At 44.9% G+C, this 16,602-nt stretch overlaps 1 protein-coding gene across 1 annotated transcript in view; it reads right to left on the reverse strand.

The window, feature by feature from the left end:
- The window catches only part of slco4a1 (solute carrier organic anion transporter family, member 4A1), a 214,447-nt gene that overhangs the window by 29,679 nt on the left and 168,166 nt on the right, over positions 1-16,602 (reverse strand). Inside the window, exons 4-5 of the mRNA XM_086005608.1 lie at positions 14,475-14,565; positions 9,295-9,416 (exon numbers count right to left, since the gene is read on the reverse strand). Coding sequence (XP_085861734.1) covers positions 9,295-9,416; positions 14,475-14,565 — 213 coding nt within the window. The remainder of the gene's footprint in view (positions 1-9,294; positions 9,417-14,474; positions 14,566-16,602) is intronic.

Below are 16,602 nucleotides of genomic sequence, written 5' to 3' on the forward strand. Positions count from 1 at the left end.
TCCATTTTGTTACATGGGAAGAGAATTGGGACATTGGAATTCATTCATTATAGAGATTCTTTATGTGCAGTCCACTGTAGAGAGGTTGCACAGCAGATACAAATACTGGGCCACTCGTTCCCAAATAGCATACGCGAAGATATGATGACACTCGGTGGTCAAAAAATGCATAGCATAAAAGTTTTAAAGCTGTTTCCATAAACTGGTCCAGATGATCAGCACATATCAACCAGTTGCCTAAACAGAAAACCACACTGACACCCAGAAAAGTTCTGCGTTTATTTTATTTGCAAGTGATGCAAATACTGACATATCTTCAATTTCATTTCTATGAAGTAGGTTAACCACCCAGCAACAGGAAATCAGCCCGTCTGCAATAACTGCAAACCTCCAAATAGTTTGCTAACCGCTATGTGGAATTTAAATGAGCAGTTTAGGATCTTGAGCCCTGAACTAACCATCACCGCAGTAGTATAAATGTAGAATACTTCCAGCATTCAGATAGTTTATAGTTCATTTCTATGCACTGGACATCCCCTTTAGGGATTTACACGATATTCTAAGTCAGTGTCAGTTGGGAACAGTAGCGTAGTGGTAATGTCACTGTGCTAGGAATCCAGTGGCCTGGACTAATGATCCAAAGTTCAAATCCCACCAGGGCAGCTGGGGAACTTAAATTCAGTTAATTAAATAAATCTGGAAAAATTACTAGTATCAGTAATACTAACTATGAAACTTATCGGATTGTCGTAAAAACCCATCTGGTTCACTAATGTCCTTTAGGGAAGGAAATCTGCCATCCTTACCTGGTCTGGCCTATATGTGACTCCAGACCCACAGCAATGTGGTTGACTCTTAATTGCCCTCTGAAATGGCCTAGCAAGCCACGCAGTTGTAACAAACCGCTACTGAAACCAAATAATAAAAATGACCACTCGGCACCGGCTACGGACACGGCAACGGCACACCCAGCCCAGTCAACCCTGCAAAGTCCTCCTCACCAACATCTGGGGACTTGTGCCAAAATTGGGAGAGTTGTCCCACAGACTAGTCAAGCAACAGCCGGACATAGTCATACACACAGAATCATACCTTTCAGCCAATGTCCCAAACTCCTCCATCACCCTCCCTGGGTACGTCCTGTCCCACCAGCAGAACAGACCCACCAGGGGTGGCGGCACAGTGGTATACAGTTGGGAAAGAGTGGCCCTGGGAGTCCTCAACATTGACTCCGGACCCCATGAAGTCTCATGGCACATGGGCAAGGAAACCTCCTGCTGATTACCACCTACCACCCTCCCTCAGCTGATGAATCAGTACTCCGCCATGTTGAACACCACTTGAAAGAAGCACAGAGTAGCAAAGGCGCAGAATGTACTCTGGGTGGGGACTTCAATGTCCATCACCAAGAGTGGCTCGGTAGCACCACTGCTGGCCGAGTCTGGGCCTGCGGCAGCTGGTGAGAGAACCAACACGAGGGAAAAACCTACTTGACCTCGTCTTCACCAATCTACCTGACAGTATTGGTAGCAGTGACAACCGCACAGTCAGTCATTGTGGAGACGAAGTCCCGTCTTCACACTGAGGACACCCTCCATCATGTGTGGCACTACCACCATGCTAAATGGGATAGATTCAGAACAGGTCTAGCAGCTCAAAACTGGGCATCCACGAGGCGCTGTGGGCCATCAGCAGCAGCAGAATTGTATTCCACCACAATCTGTAACCTCGTGGCCTGGCATATCCCTCACTCTACCATTACCATCAAGTCAGGGGACCAACCCTGGTTCAATAAGGAGTATAGAAGAGCATGCCAGGAGCAGCACCAGGCGTACCTAAAAGTGAGGTGCCAACCTGGGGAAGCTGCAACACAGGACTACATGCATGCTAAAACGCGGAAGCAGCATGCTATAGACAGGGCTAAGTGATCCCACAATCAACGGATCAGATCAAAGTTCTGCAGTCCTGCCACATCCAGTTGTGAATGGTGGTGGACCATTAAACAACTAACGGGAGGAGGAGGCTCCATGAATATCCCCATCTTCAATAATGGTGGAGCCCAGCACGTGAGTGCAAAAGACAAGGCTGAAGCGTTTGCAACCAACTTCAGCCAGAAGTGCCGAGTGGATGATCCATATCAGCCTCCTCCTGCGGTCCCACCATTACAGAAGCCAGTCTTCAGCCAATTCGATTCACTCCACGTGAAACGGCTGAGCGCACTGGATACAGCAAAGGCTATGGGCCCTGACAAAATCCTGGCTATCATGCTAAAGACTTGTGCTCCAGAACTAGCCACGCCTCTAGCCAAGCTGTTCCAGTACAGCTACAACACTGACATCTACCTGACAATGTGGAAAGCTGCCCAGGTGTGTCCGGTCCACAAAAAGCAGGACAATCCAATCTGGCCAATTACCGCCCCATCAGTCTACTCTGAATCATCAGCAAAGTGATGGAAGGTGTCATCGACAGTGCTATCAAGCGGCACTTGCTCACCAATAACCTGCTCACTGATGCTCAGTTTGAGTTCGCCAAGACCACTCGGTTGCTGACCTCATTACAGCCTTGGTCCAAACATGGTCAAAGGAGCTAAATTCCAGAGGTGAGGTGAGAGTGACTGCCCTTGACATCAAGGCAGCATTTGACCGAGTGTGGCATCAAGGAGCCTTAGTAAAACTGAAGTCAATGGGAATCAGGGGGAGAACTCTCCACTGGCTGGAGTCATACCTAGCACAAAGGAAGATGGTTGTGGTGATTGAAGGTCAATCATCACAGTCCCAGGACATCACTGCAGGTGTTCCTCAGGGCAGTGTCCAAGGCCCAACCATCTTCAGCTGCTTCATCAATGACCTTCCCTCCAACATAAGGTCAGAAATGGGGATGTTCGCTGCTGATTGCACAGTGTTCAGTGCCATTCGCAACTCCTCAGATAATGAAGCAGTCCATGCCAGCATGCAACATGACCTGGACGACATTCAGGTTTGGGCTGTTAAGTGGCAGCTAACATTCGCGCCACAGAAGTGCCAGGCAATGACTATCTCCAACAAGCAAGAGTCTAAACACTGCCCCTTGACATTCAATGACGTTACCATCACTGAATCCCCCACCATCAACATCCTGGGGGGTCACCATTGAGCAGAAACTTAACTGGACCAGCCACATAAATACTGTGGAAACAAGAGCAGGTCAGAGACTAGGGGGGAGAAATTGGGTGAGTAGCGGCACCTGTTAGCGCCTAAAGAGGCAGTCAGTGGCTGTAGCGCCACTGGCTGTGTTTCCGGCGATATTCAGTAGGGGCGCTAATGGTGGCGTTAGGCATTTGCGCTGCGCCGCCACCGATGACGTCATCGGTATGCGCAGCACCCCATTCATGCCCCGTTCGCGATATTTGGTAGCGAACGCCACAGTTGCGCCGCTCGCTACCCGCGCCCGGTTCACGGGGCCTTACTGTGCCAGCAGCGGCGCAAGTTAAGGTGGAGGTGCGGTGTGGCCGCTTTTTCGGCGGCCGCCTGCCAGCACCTCCGTCCCCGGCCTCCTAGCCCCGCCCCCCCCCCCCGGCGGCATTGCCGGCTGTTTCCCGAGAGCCCGGCACTTCTCCTTGGTGCCGGGCTCATTTGCCAGCACTCGCGATCGGGGATCGCGCTGTTGCAGGCACCTCCCCCTTAACAGTGGGAGGAAGGCCTGCAGTACCGCAGTGTGCCGTGCCGCAGCGTGTGGCGCTGCGGCATGTTGCGCTGCGATAATCAGTTTCAGCGCCCTAAGAGGGATGTGGAGCGCCTCGAGCCTCGCCCCGTCTCCCTCGAGGGGCACTGAAACTGAATTTCTGGCGATCGGTATCACTCCGATCGCTGCGCTAAATCCTGCGCTCAGGCGACTTTTGCGCCACTTTGGCGCCCCAACCCAATTTCTAGGCCTAGGTATTCTGCAGCTAGTGTCTCACCTCTTGACTCCCCAAAGCCTTTCTACCATCTACAAGGCACAAGTAAGGAGTGTGATGGAATACTTTCCATTTGCCTGGAGGAGTGCAGCTCCAACAATACTCAAGAAGCTCGACATCATCCAAGACAAAGCAGCCCACTTGATTGGCACCCCCTCTACCACCTTAAACATCCGCTACCTCCACCACCGGCGTATCGTGGCTGCAGTGTGTGCCATCTACAAGGTGCACTGCAGCAACTCGCCAAGGCTTCTTCAGCAGCACCTCCCAAACCCGCGACCTCTTCCACCTAGAAGGACAAGGACAGCAGGTGCATGGGAACACCACCACCTCCAAGTTACACATCATCCTGACCTAGAAGTATATCACCGATCCTTCATCGTCGCTGGGTCAAAATCCTGGAACTCCCTACCTAACAGCACTGTGGGAGTACCTTCACCACACGGACTGCAGCGGTTCAAGAAGGCGGCTCACCACCACCTTCTCAAGGGCAATTAGGGATGGGCAATAAATGCTGGCCTTGCCAGTGACGCCCACATCCCATAAACATGAATTAACAAAGTGTCTGCCCGCCCCCTCCTAATTCTGCCAACTTTATTCCCTCTGATCCACATTTTCCTAAAAGCATAGATTTCTAACCAGAGTAAATTTCATAGACGTCAATAATCCTCCAATACCTGATCCAACTAACAATACTTCATAGACTTCGGCGCTAATGGTGTAGCTGCATCTCCCAGCAGCTCATCATTTCCTTGGAGAGTGCCCGTGATTTTCTTTTTGCATTTTTGAATCTAGACAATGGATGTTAACAGGTATAACAACAGAAAATGCTGGGAGCGTTCAGCGGGCCAGGCAACATCCGTGGAGAGAGGAACAGAGTTACTGTTTCAGGTCGGGGACCCTTATTCAAAACTGGAAAAGGCTAGAGATGTAACAGCTTTTAAGCAGGTGCAGAGGCAGGGAGAGGGGTGGTGGGGAGGGAGGGGAGGATCTGAAGGAACAGTCTGTGCTAGGGTAGGCGGCAGGAAAGATTAAATGTTGCAAATGGGGATGACAGAATCATACAGCCTGAAAAATGGGGGCAGGGGTTATAGTCTGAAATTGTTGAACACAATGTTGAATCCAGAGGGCTGTAAAGTGCCTAAACGAAAGATGAGGTGCTGTTCCTTGAGCTTACGTTGAGCTTCATTGGAACAATGTAAGAGGCCGAGGACAGAGAGATCAGAGTGGGAGTGAAGCGGAGAATTAAAGTGACAGGCGACCGGAAGCTCAGGGTCACCCTTACGGACTGAACAGAGGTGTTCCGCAAAGCGGTCGCCCAATCTGCGTTTGGTTTCCCCAATGTAGAGGAGGCCGCATCGTGAGCAGCGAATACAGTATACTAAATTGCAAGAAGTACAAGTAAATCGCTGTTTCACCTGGAAGGGGTGTTTGGGACCCTGGACAGTGGGAAGGGAGGAGGTAAAAGGGCAGGTGTTGCATCTCCTGCGCTTGCACGGGAAGGTGCCGGGCGAAGGGGAAGGGCTGTTGGGGGTGATTGAGGAGTGGACCAGGGTGTCGCAGATGGAGCGGTCCCTTCGGAATGCTGAAAGGGGAGGCAGGGGGAAGATGCGTTTGGTGGTGGGATCATGTTGGAGGTGGCGGAAATGGCGGAGGATGATCCGTTGAATGTGGCGGCTGCTGGGGTGAAAGGTGAGGACAAGGGGAACCAACCGGAGACAGTTGCTGAGGAAAGAGATGTTAACAGGCCTTTGCTTACAGGTGTTATTCTGTCCTCACCTGATGTCCACACACTTCCAGCAAAAGGCTCTGGAATGCAGTCAGGACTAGAAATCCTAGCCGAGGGGTGATAAAGACAATTGTAGCAGTAACACTGTCCCAGGTAAGATTAGCTAGCTTAGTACAAACTGAAAAATCAAACTGGAACCCTTCTGCTTTGTACAGCTTAGCTACTTAACTTTCTGAACCATGTGGAAGCAAGGAGGTGGTGGGAAGGGAAAATGTTTGTACATTTTATTTGGGCTTGTTACATCTCTGTTACTATCTGCAATAGCACAAAGAAGTAGTTAATAATGTACAGGAAACTCTCGTTTAAATGGCACCTAAATATCCGGAATTCTCTATTAACCGGCAAAATTCTCACTCCGAAAACAGCACCTCAATAACCGGCAATGTTGCCGAGTCCGAGTCTCCCGTGGTGGCCAAGTTAGTCAGTGGGGGTAGTTCTCCAAACTGCCACTACTCGGCTTCTTGGCGCTGTCAGAACTCGGAACACCTCAATACCCCTGTAACAGGAGTCTGACTCTCCCGCGCTACCGGTCGTCTCTTCTGAGCCGCCATTTTACAGGGGTACTGTGTGTCTCCCATGCTGCTGGTAGTCATTGCATTGCACTACCCTCAACTGGCAGTACTGTACTTAATCAAGCATCTTCCACCATCCATTTAACACAACATTCTGCAGGTGAGTACCCAATTACTGTATACTGCACATTTCTTGATTTTTTTAAATCTTTCTTTGTTAAAAATAGCCTCGGTAGATAACCCTCTCCGTCATCCGGAATTTTTGATCAACCGGCAACACGCCGGTCCCGTCGGTGCCGGATACCAAAGAGTTTCCTGTATGTCATCAACATTTTGGTTTTGCAGAATAGAAACTTAGGACTACAGGTAGACTACCCTTTATCCGAACTTCCGAAAACCAAAACCCTCTAAAAACCGAAGGTTTTTTCGTTCAGCGTAAGTCCAGCGTAAGTCGTGCGCACGACCCCCCGCGGACCCCCCCCACAGACCCCCGCCGGCCCCGACCCCCGCCGACCACCCCGCGGACCCCCGCCGGCCCCAACCCCCACCGACCCCGACCGCAAGTCGGCGGGGGTTGGTGGGGGGGTCGGCAGGGGTAAGTCGTGCGCACGACCCCCCGCCGACCCACCTTCCGAAATCCGAAATTCTCCGAAAACCGAAACACAGCTGGTCCCGAGGTTTTCGGATAAAGGATAGTCTACCTGTATTACCCCAATGGACTGGTTTCCATATTCAACATGGCAATAGGCTGATGCCACCACAATCTTTTCAGAAGAGCTCAGTTTGAAGAACTTGAAACTGAAACTTGGTAAACAATTTAAACTGTTCAACTGAATACTGAAATGATCAAATTTGGGCAGGTGCAGCAGTGCGGTGTTTTGGTCTGCCAGTGCACGGTGCACTCCTGCTAAGGAATAATTGTGACACATTCTCTTGTTTCTCTTCTAAGTAGCACGAGAACTTAATACTAGCCTTCTTTTATTGTAGAAATACAGTCATCCCCATCAGTTTAGACAAGTTTACCAGTTTGCAAAAATCATACATCCACTTAACCAACTCTATTGTGCTTTTTGCACAATAGATCTGAGTAACTCCACTGCTAAAAAATTGCATTACAATAATCTGCTGACCTTGTTGTGGCTCACTGCGCAGAAGTCCCCGTTGTGCTGTGAGATATGAATGCTTAACATTTATCTGAAATTTCTCTCCGTTATTTTAGCAGATTGTATTAGCCCATTAATTTTAAACTGGCTCATGTTTCCACTCCATTAGCAGAGAGAGAAACTTCAGACAAATGTGTTTAAATGTTCATAGGTTAGTATCTCAGCATGATTTCAGGGCATGTGTTTGCTGCATAAGCTGATGCTTGGAATTTGACCAATTACTTTGGTAGGCCTGTAGCTTTCTTCTTTTAATAAAGACTTCAAAGCTGAGGCAGTATCGCAATCAATGCTGAATCCTTTGTATGCTCATGACGGTTAAACTGGTCATGTGGAAGCACTATTGGGGGCTTGGGAACAGGAATTGGTCTGTGTTCCAAAGGTTTAACTCTAAATATTACAAAAGGATAAAACTACACATTTCTGTTACTGCCCTCATTTTTAACAATGTACAATAATGAGACAATGCAGTTAAACTGCACAATCTCTCCTGAGGCCAGCAGCTGCACAGTGCGGCCAAGATTCCCATCATACAGCAGGTTGTCTGAGGCTGTGAATTGCACTCTCCTCTTGTACTTTCTCAAAGCATTAAATGACTCTGCATTAGGGTTATGAAATGCCCAAGAGGTCCAAGTGACCACTTTTGCACTTAATAATCTGGGTTCACACTGCACTGAAGATACAGCCCACATGGTATCAAGCCCAAGTGGTGCAAGGTGGATTTCCGAGAGGGTCTTCTACTGCTTAGCCTCAGAGTATTCCAGATTCAGATGGAGACTTGACATTGGAGATGTGCTGCTACTTTTGCACTGATATGCCTGAACCTGTTTTGCATGGACATAAAAGTGGCATCATAATTGCACTCAAAATATTTATTCCAATGTTAAAGAAAGACGGAGTGCAAACTTTAATGGCAAAGCAGTGACAGAATATTTTGTTTTGGAATATTCTTTTTGTCTTTTGAAAATAAGTTCAGTTATTGAGGTGTTTTAAGTGAAACTTAGGGCCTTTAGTTTAGGATTCCTGGAAACAGATTTAACAAATTATTCCTTTTACCCATCATCTGACCAACCATCCAAAAAGGTTGCTAGATATCTAGATTAAGATGAAGCCAATTGTACACAGAGCAGTATCAAGACTGGGAATAATCAGATTGAAGCACAAAAGACACAACTTAACGAAAGTAGTTTTCTATTTTAAACTCTCTAGTTTCTGCACACCTGTCTCTTATTTAAAAAAAAGTCTCCACTGGAGCTGGCTGTAAATCCATACTGGTGGAGTAGACACACTAGGATAGTACACAGACGATTTACTCCACAATATTGAGAATGTGAAATTTGCTCGCTGGCTGCATAGAGACAATGTTTAGGCATTTCTTTCTGCGTATTGGTTGCAACATAAATACTTCACTGGGTACAAGATAATGGAGAGATCACTGTTGTAACAAAAACACAACAACATAGATCCTCTGCACAGGTCTAATATAGGTGGATATTTTGCAACCTTCACTATACTCATAGGCGGCTCACCACCACCTTCTCAAGAGCAACTAGGGATGGGCAATAAATGCTGGCCTTGCCAGTGACACCCACATCACATAAATGAATTTTAAAAAACTAATCTCTGTTTAATATTTCTCAATGAGAAAAATAATCAGTTCTCAGATTCATGCTTTTCACAGTGATAGAATTATTGTGATAAACACTTCAAAATTATTCTGTGTGATATTAGCCAACATTTAAAACTACTTTTTTAACGGAGGCATTAACCTATTTAAAATAAAATAAATGGGTAATGTATCCATTACAATAGCCAAAAATTAATTTTGTGGAATGCATTAAGCTTTAGTCCACTAATATTGTGCAGCATAAATTCTAGCTGTAATCATGGATCCAGTACCTGGAAGCTGTCGAGGGTAACCGAGGATTGGGATAGATACAAGGAAAGTAGCTGCTCCAGCTCCAAGGAACCCGATCCACCATGCACCCACCCATAGGGGATTCTCTGGGGTAAGGTTAATCCTGCATCAACAAATGTTAGCAGTTAGTTTCAATCCATTCATACAATCATTCAAATGGGAGGGAACACTCCCATGGCAAATAAAACATTTATGAAATATAGTCAGTTAGTTGCAGCCTATCTTTGGAGTGTATTCAAACCTGATCGAAGGATACCTCATAGAATAGGTCACTGTATAAATGCACTGTTTCTCACTCATAACTTCTGAACTAACTGATCTTTTAACAACTGTGAATGTGCAAACAAAATGTACACAGTTACCAATACAGTATCTTGTATAATGGCAGCTAACTAAAAAGAAAAAAGTGTATTAAAATGAATGTGGGATCAATGATCAAATTGGACCTTGCAAGGGCAAGCATCTCCATGTTAGCTACTAATCACCTCGAAATTCAGCATTCCTTAATTTTTAGATAATGTAGTTATAACCACTCATACTAGAATCCTGATAAAACATACATTGTAGGGATTGGTTTTATTTTAGTGTTGTTGATCATCAAATCATAGAAACAACAGCACAGAAGATGATCAATTGGCTCAACATGCAAGCATCAGGTGCCTGTTCTTCACCTGGGGCTATCTACTTTAGTGCCAAATCCTGCACTTTTCCTTTACACTTATTTATTTCCTTTTGAAATGATGTCCTAACCTGTGCTTCAATAGCCACTTATTGAAAGGCAGTCCCTATCCTAATAACATTATTCCAATTCTCAGTCACATTTCAGGATTTTTGATTTTTTTTTTTCTTCACGGACAGTATTTTGCAATTGAGTTATGTTTGCCTGTTGTGTTTTTAAACAGAGTGGAATTTGTATCATCAGGGACAGAGTGGCAGAGCACTTGGACAAATACAAGCTAATCACCATAAAGGGTAGGTCATGTCTGACTAATCTAGTTGAATTTTTTGAGGAGGTCACTAACATGGTGGATAGGAGACTATCTCTGCATGGTGTCCATAGAGCCTTTCAGGAGACATCTGATGAGGTTCCACACAAGAGATTATTGACAAAAATTAAAGTGCACAGAATTGGAAACAACTTTTGTGACATGGGTTGGGAGGTAGGAGACAGAGAGTAGGGATAAAAGGAATTGGCAGGATGTGACAATTGGTGTTCCCCAGGAATCTGTGCTGGGGCTTCAGCTTTTCACCGCATATATCAATGACTTGGTTGAAGAAATAGGTGACTGCATATCCAAGTTTGCAGATGACACCAAGTTAGGAAGCACAGCAAGTTGTGTAGATGGGAGCAGGAAGTTGCAAAGGGACATAGACAGACTAAGTCAGTGGGCAAAACTGTGGCAGATAGAGTTCAATGTGGGGAAGTGTGAGGTCATGCACTTTGGATCCAAGAATGACAAATCAGAATATTTTCACTAAAAGCCAGACCACAAAAGGGACAGGATGTATGGGGGGGGGGGTCTAGAACGAGGGGTCATAGTCTCAGGATATGGGGTAGGATATTTAGAACTGAGAGGAGGAGAAATGTCTTCAGTCAGAGGGTGGTGAATCTGTGGAATTCTCTACCACAGAAGGCTGTGGAGGTCAAGTCACTGAACATATTTAAGAAGGAGATAGATAGATTTCTAGACACGAAAGGCATCAAGCGGTATAGGGAGAGCGCGGGAATATGGTATTGAGATAGAGGATCAGCCATGATCATATTGAATGGCGGAGCAGGCTCAAAGGGCCGAATGGCCTACTCCTGCTCCTACTTTTCTATGTTTTCTAATTATTATTCCCCCACCTCACCCCACCCATGTTTTTGAGGAGGGAAGTGAAATTCAGTTAAATAAGTGGCATTTTCTTTTGACGGGTACTCTGTATGTTGAATTGTTGTCTGAAATAAAGCAGTTTAACAATTCATATCTGGTCTTGGTTTACCAAGTGCTTCTCAGTATGCCTTCTTGAGAAGTGCACGAGGACACGTGAAAGACACAAGGGTAAACAATTGTTTACGGGATCACAATCGGCGCTGCTGCCTCAATTTCAATAGGTTTGGTGAGCTACCAGCGCCTGTCGCACCTCTGCAGGCAAGCTCGGCCACCTCGCAAAACAAGTTTCGAGCTGCTTGCCTCGCCTGCAGTGGCCGTCAGGAAAACCCCGGGAGGGGTGGGGAATCACAGCGAGACGGGGGCCGATCCCAGCCGGCAGCGGTCGTCGGGAGTGCTGTGGATTCGGGAGAGGCACGCCTCCAGGTAAAATAAATGTACTTATCTATTTGGTGGCTAGGCTGCATCCGTGTCTAGAAAACCTGAACGGAGCAGGCCTCAGGGCAGCCTAATTTGGCAGAGGTATCCTGAAACAGGCATTAGGCCCTTTTGCATTTAATGAGGGGGCCCAACGCCAGAACCAGGGGTCACAGTCTAAAGATAAGGGGTAAGCCATTTAGGACAGAAATGAGGAGGAATTTCTTCACCCAGAGAGTGGTGAACCTGTGGAATTCTCTACCACAGAAGGCAGTAGAGGCCAATTCATTAAATATATTCAAGAAGGAGTTGGATATATTTCTTGAGGCTAAAGGGATCAAGGGATATGGGGAGAAGGCAGGGACAGGGTACTGAATTTGGATGATCAGCCATGATCGCATTGAATGGCGGAGCAGGCTCGAGGGGCCGAATGGCCTTCTCCTGCTCCTATCTTCTATATTTCTATGTTTTAGATGATCGCCTGAAAAATGGCCCGACCCAATTTCAACTTGGCAGTTCACCAACTTCTGGCATGTTAGTTGGAAATATCGATGGAGAATAGCTCAAACTTTACAAAATTGTACAATTCTCTTTAGAAAGGAAGGTAACTCTACACACAAGTGCTACTAATTGTAAGGACTTCTACAGAAAATGTGTGTGTAATTCATGTAAATAAATCATGAGTTTGTTTTATAAGACTCTTCTGTGTGCCATTCATTACCCTCAGGGATAATTGAACCAACGGCAGTTCCCTGAAGTGCCTCAGTTCCAGAAGATTTGTGTTAATGGAATCATTTCAGCCACCAAATATTTATCTAAAAAAAAAATTCACTGCCTGTTCATCGTCAGTGGAAGGAAAATCTGAGCCTCTTGTTTTCTTTGCATTGAGAATGTGTGTTTTATTTCCACTAGAGGGCATTCTTGCTTATAATTTTGTCATCAGAATCAGTTTTAACAATAAAACCAAGGAGATTTCTTAGCCATTTTCAAGATGATATGTGGAAAAAGGGGAAATGAAGTTGGGGAGAGAAAGGACACTTATTGCTTTCAAACATATTTAATATGCAGAGCAGAATGCCAACATGCTGTACCAAAGACATGGGTGGAAGCAGCTTAGCTTTTTCCCCATACTGCTATGATTTTCTTGCCCTACTGCTTTTGGAAAATAAATAATGAGGGATACATCATCTACTAAGCCACTTTTCTGACCTCACTGTGGTCAACTCAGAAAAACATTGTCAGAAGCCCAAGAGAAGGTCATCTGTCAATATGACGTGCATGGCCTGGGGAAGGTATGGATGGACAATAAAGGGGATAGCAACTTATACTCTCAGTAAAATGCAAATGTTCACTATGATAACTGAGCTTACTACACGAGAAGTTAAAATGTTGCTCATTAAAATGGAACGTATTGAAAAGAACTGGCTGATCTGGTGGGTTAAAATACTGGGTCCCATATTTGAATTCACAATATAATTACAGATGAGGAAGGCCATTTGGCCCACCTTCATTCATCCATAGTCGAAGATCCTCAAGTCAGCCATTGTAGCATCCAAATGTTTATTAATGATGTCAAGTTTCTTGACTCCATAATCTATTAAGAAATCTATTCCACACGTTGATCACTTTTTGTATAAAGAGGTATTTTCTGATATCCATCCATCTATAGCCCCTGTACTACTGCCCTGCCAGAGACCAACTAACTCACCATGGATTGGGTATTGAAATGGGTTAAAAACTATTTTGTATGACTCAACTGCTTGCTGCCTTAACCAACTGATTGATTGGATTCCCTGCCAAAAGATTCTTGATTGTTTCTCTCCACTCTGCTGCCTGCAAAACATCTGGGTGGATGCAGATCCACAACACAAAACTGCTTAGAAACTGGCAATCTCATTCAAAGCCTTTGGATGGTTAGTGTAGGAAGCCAAATTAATGACACTGGTGCACCACTGGGGCTGGGGCGGAGAGGAGTCATGGGAGCAGATGGAGAGAGCTTTACTCAGCATTGAATCATGATATCTATGGAAGTTCTTTATACTGACACTAGTAGCAATAGTGAAAAAGTGCTGCATTCCTCTCATTTCAATGGCCACAAAAATGACTTAATAAAAATAATTGAGAATCTTTTGGCAGGGAACCCAATCAATCAGTTGGTTAGAGCAGTGAGTGGTTGAGCCATACAGAATAGCTTTGGTCTACTTTCAATACCCAGTCCATGCAGAGTTGATCTCAGGCAGGGCAATGCTACAGTGGCTATAGATGGCCTCAGTTTCTGATCCTGATCATTAGCCGGTAATCGCTGCAGGAAGTGTACATGTCTGGATATTAGGCGAGGACTGGATTTTAATATCTGGCTCAGATGTGTTGCCCCAAAGAAAGAATAGCCTAGCAACATTGTCTAGGCTCAACATGAAGAATGGTCTCTTGGACGCACCTCTGGAACTGAACCATAGCAAGGAGTCAAAGCCTTGAGGAGCAGAGATGCAAGATAAAATTGTTGGAAAATGTAGGAACACAAAAAAGCAACAACAGGAAAAAGAAAAAACAAAACCTCTGGACAGGCAGCTCCAGATATTGTTCATTCCCCAAAGATAATTGCTCCCCAAATAACATTACTAAGATTATTTTTCAACAATAGTTTTGATCATCAAAATGTTTACCCACTGGTAAGCTAGGCTCCAACTATATTAAAGACGGTCAGAAAAGTCACATCTCTTGGGGCTGGTGAAACAGTCTTACAGAATTAAATCAACTGAACAATGCACACGCAAACACAAAATCTCCAATTCTCAAAAGAGGTTCTGGATTATAAGCAAATTCTTATGTGCACTAACATTAGCAAACAGTACAATAGAAAGGCTGTAACTCACTTAGTGTTGATCTCGGTATAGATTTGGAGGAAAAATCCTCCGAGTAAGTAACCAGCTGCCGGTCCAATAATTGCTGCCGTGTAGAAAATACCTTGAAATAAAAGCAAAAATGTTTACTTCATAAATTGTACATTACTCTTTCATTTTTATAGACGCACACTATACTGCTCATTTGAAGGCCTCTCGCAATTACTTTCCACGCCTGCGTCCATCTCAAGTCTTTGCCTAATAAAGTTCCTTCCAGGGTTTTTTAAAAAAAAGAAAACAATCTCAGGTTCCATATTTTTTCCTTCATTCACGTTAGGACATTGGAATATAACCATGTCTGGATCTTTCTGCAACAAAAGTAACAACAAACACCAATAATACATTGGCCCCAAATGCTACTTCTGATGGCACAATATTATTTTCCAAACTCTTTTGCACAACTTGCACTTACACCACATTTTCTCTGTTATAGTTACCAGCTGTGAAGTGTACTATCTGCTATTATTTTGAGTGTCCAAGATTTTGGTCTTTGTGGACCATAGGTTCATGCCACATTCTCACATATGTAAGAAATAAATCCATGTTCCCACTAATTTACATACATCTGAAGTTGCTGAAATGAACAGTGCTGAGAATAGCCCATTCTACACTTCAGGCCTACAAAATTCAAACAGGACAGATCAGCAAGAAAGAAAGAAAAGCGCAAACCGGATCGAGTTGCCTCTGGTTTGATGGTTCGATTGGAGGAACCTGGGGTAACACAATTTGGACACCCTGAATCAATTCATTAGTTTCGGGTGCACTAACAGGTTCCTTTTGTCTCAACCAACCATTCAATGCCGAGGCTTTATGTCAGTTAACCAACTCTGAAGTCGTATGGATAATGTCCAGTTGTTCCCTCTGCAAAAACACGCATCCAAACAATGATGCATGTGGTAAAAAGAAGTAAAAGATGGATTCTCAAAATCAGGTTAACTAACCTTTCTGGAGTTCCTAATCTCTTAGGGTGCATGTAAACTACAAGTGTACCTTTGGGGCGAAGCAGTTTGTATAGTATAAGTGGAACCGGAATCTGGCATCAGGGCCTAACCGGATACTAGAACCAGGCAGAGTGAGACTCTTTGGAGAAGCGTCACTCCACTTTGCTCTAGAGTTTGTTCACACTCAATTCACACTCCAGGTTTTGTATAGTTGGCTCCACGTGAACGCTAAAATGTGTGGAGTTTAAATGCACCACGAGAGGGCCTCGAGACAAGTGAAATGTAGGTTCAGGAAGCCCATTATAGAGGGACTTGGGGCCAATTATTATTTAGTACAATATTATCTGTACTTTTGAAGATCTCACTAGCTTCTTACTCTACATTATTTTTTAATGTCTAGCTAGAGACTTCTCTGGCATCAGCTTGTCTGTTATATGTAGGTGTGCTAGTCAAATTACTGTGCTGACCAAGTAGACTGTTCACTTACTTTCATGGTAACTGATGAGAACCAAGACAATACAACATTACATCACTACTGATTTTCCTAGAGTCTGGGCTGCAATTTACATCAAACAAGTAGAAATAAGCATACCTTGAGAAAATTAAATCTCTTTCTGTAATTGTTAAAGATACTACTCTAAAAACGTGCAGGTAGTATGTGATGTCAAACATACCATCAGCAGTGCATTGATTGATTACCTGGGATCCTGTCATGACTCATCTAGTCAGTCCCAATCCTCACTAAATAGGTTTGAAACAGACGAGTCTATGAGGATGGAGGGTGGGAGACCACTGGTTACACTCTTAAGTGGTGGCTGATGACTCCCATTCTGAATCCACACAGTCCTGCTAAGGAAAAGTATAAGGTGCATCGGTCTTCTAGGAACTCAAAATGCACTTCAATTGCTCAACTCACATGGAAAAAGAAAAGACTTGCATTTATATAGCGCCTTTCACGACCTCAGGACGTTCCCAAAGTGCTTTACAGCCAATGAAGTACTTTTTGAAGTGTAGTCACTGTTGCAATGTAGGAAATGCGGCAGCCAATCTGTGCACAGCAAGCTCCCACAAACAGTAATGTGATAATGACCAGAGAATTTGCTTTAGTGATGTTGATTGAGGGATAAAAATTGGCCAGGACACCGGGGATAACTCCACTG

Source organism: Somniosus microcephalus, chromosome 13 (genome assembly GCF_052327205.1).
Source record: "Somniosus microcephalus isolate GS21.2 chromosome 13, FLI_Smic_1.0, whole genome shotgun sequence".
Lineage (NCBI taxonomy): Eukaryota > Metazoa > Chordata > Chondrichthyes > Squaliformes > Somniosidae > Somniosus > Somniosus microcephalus.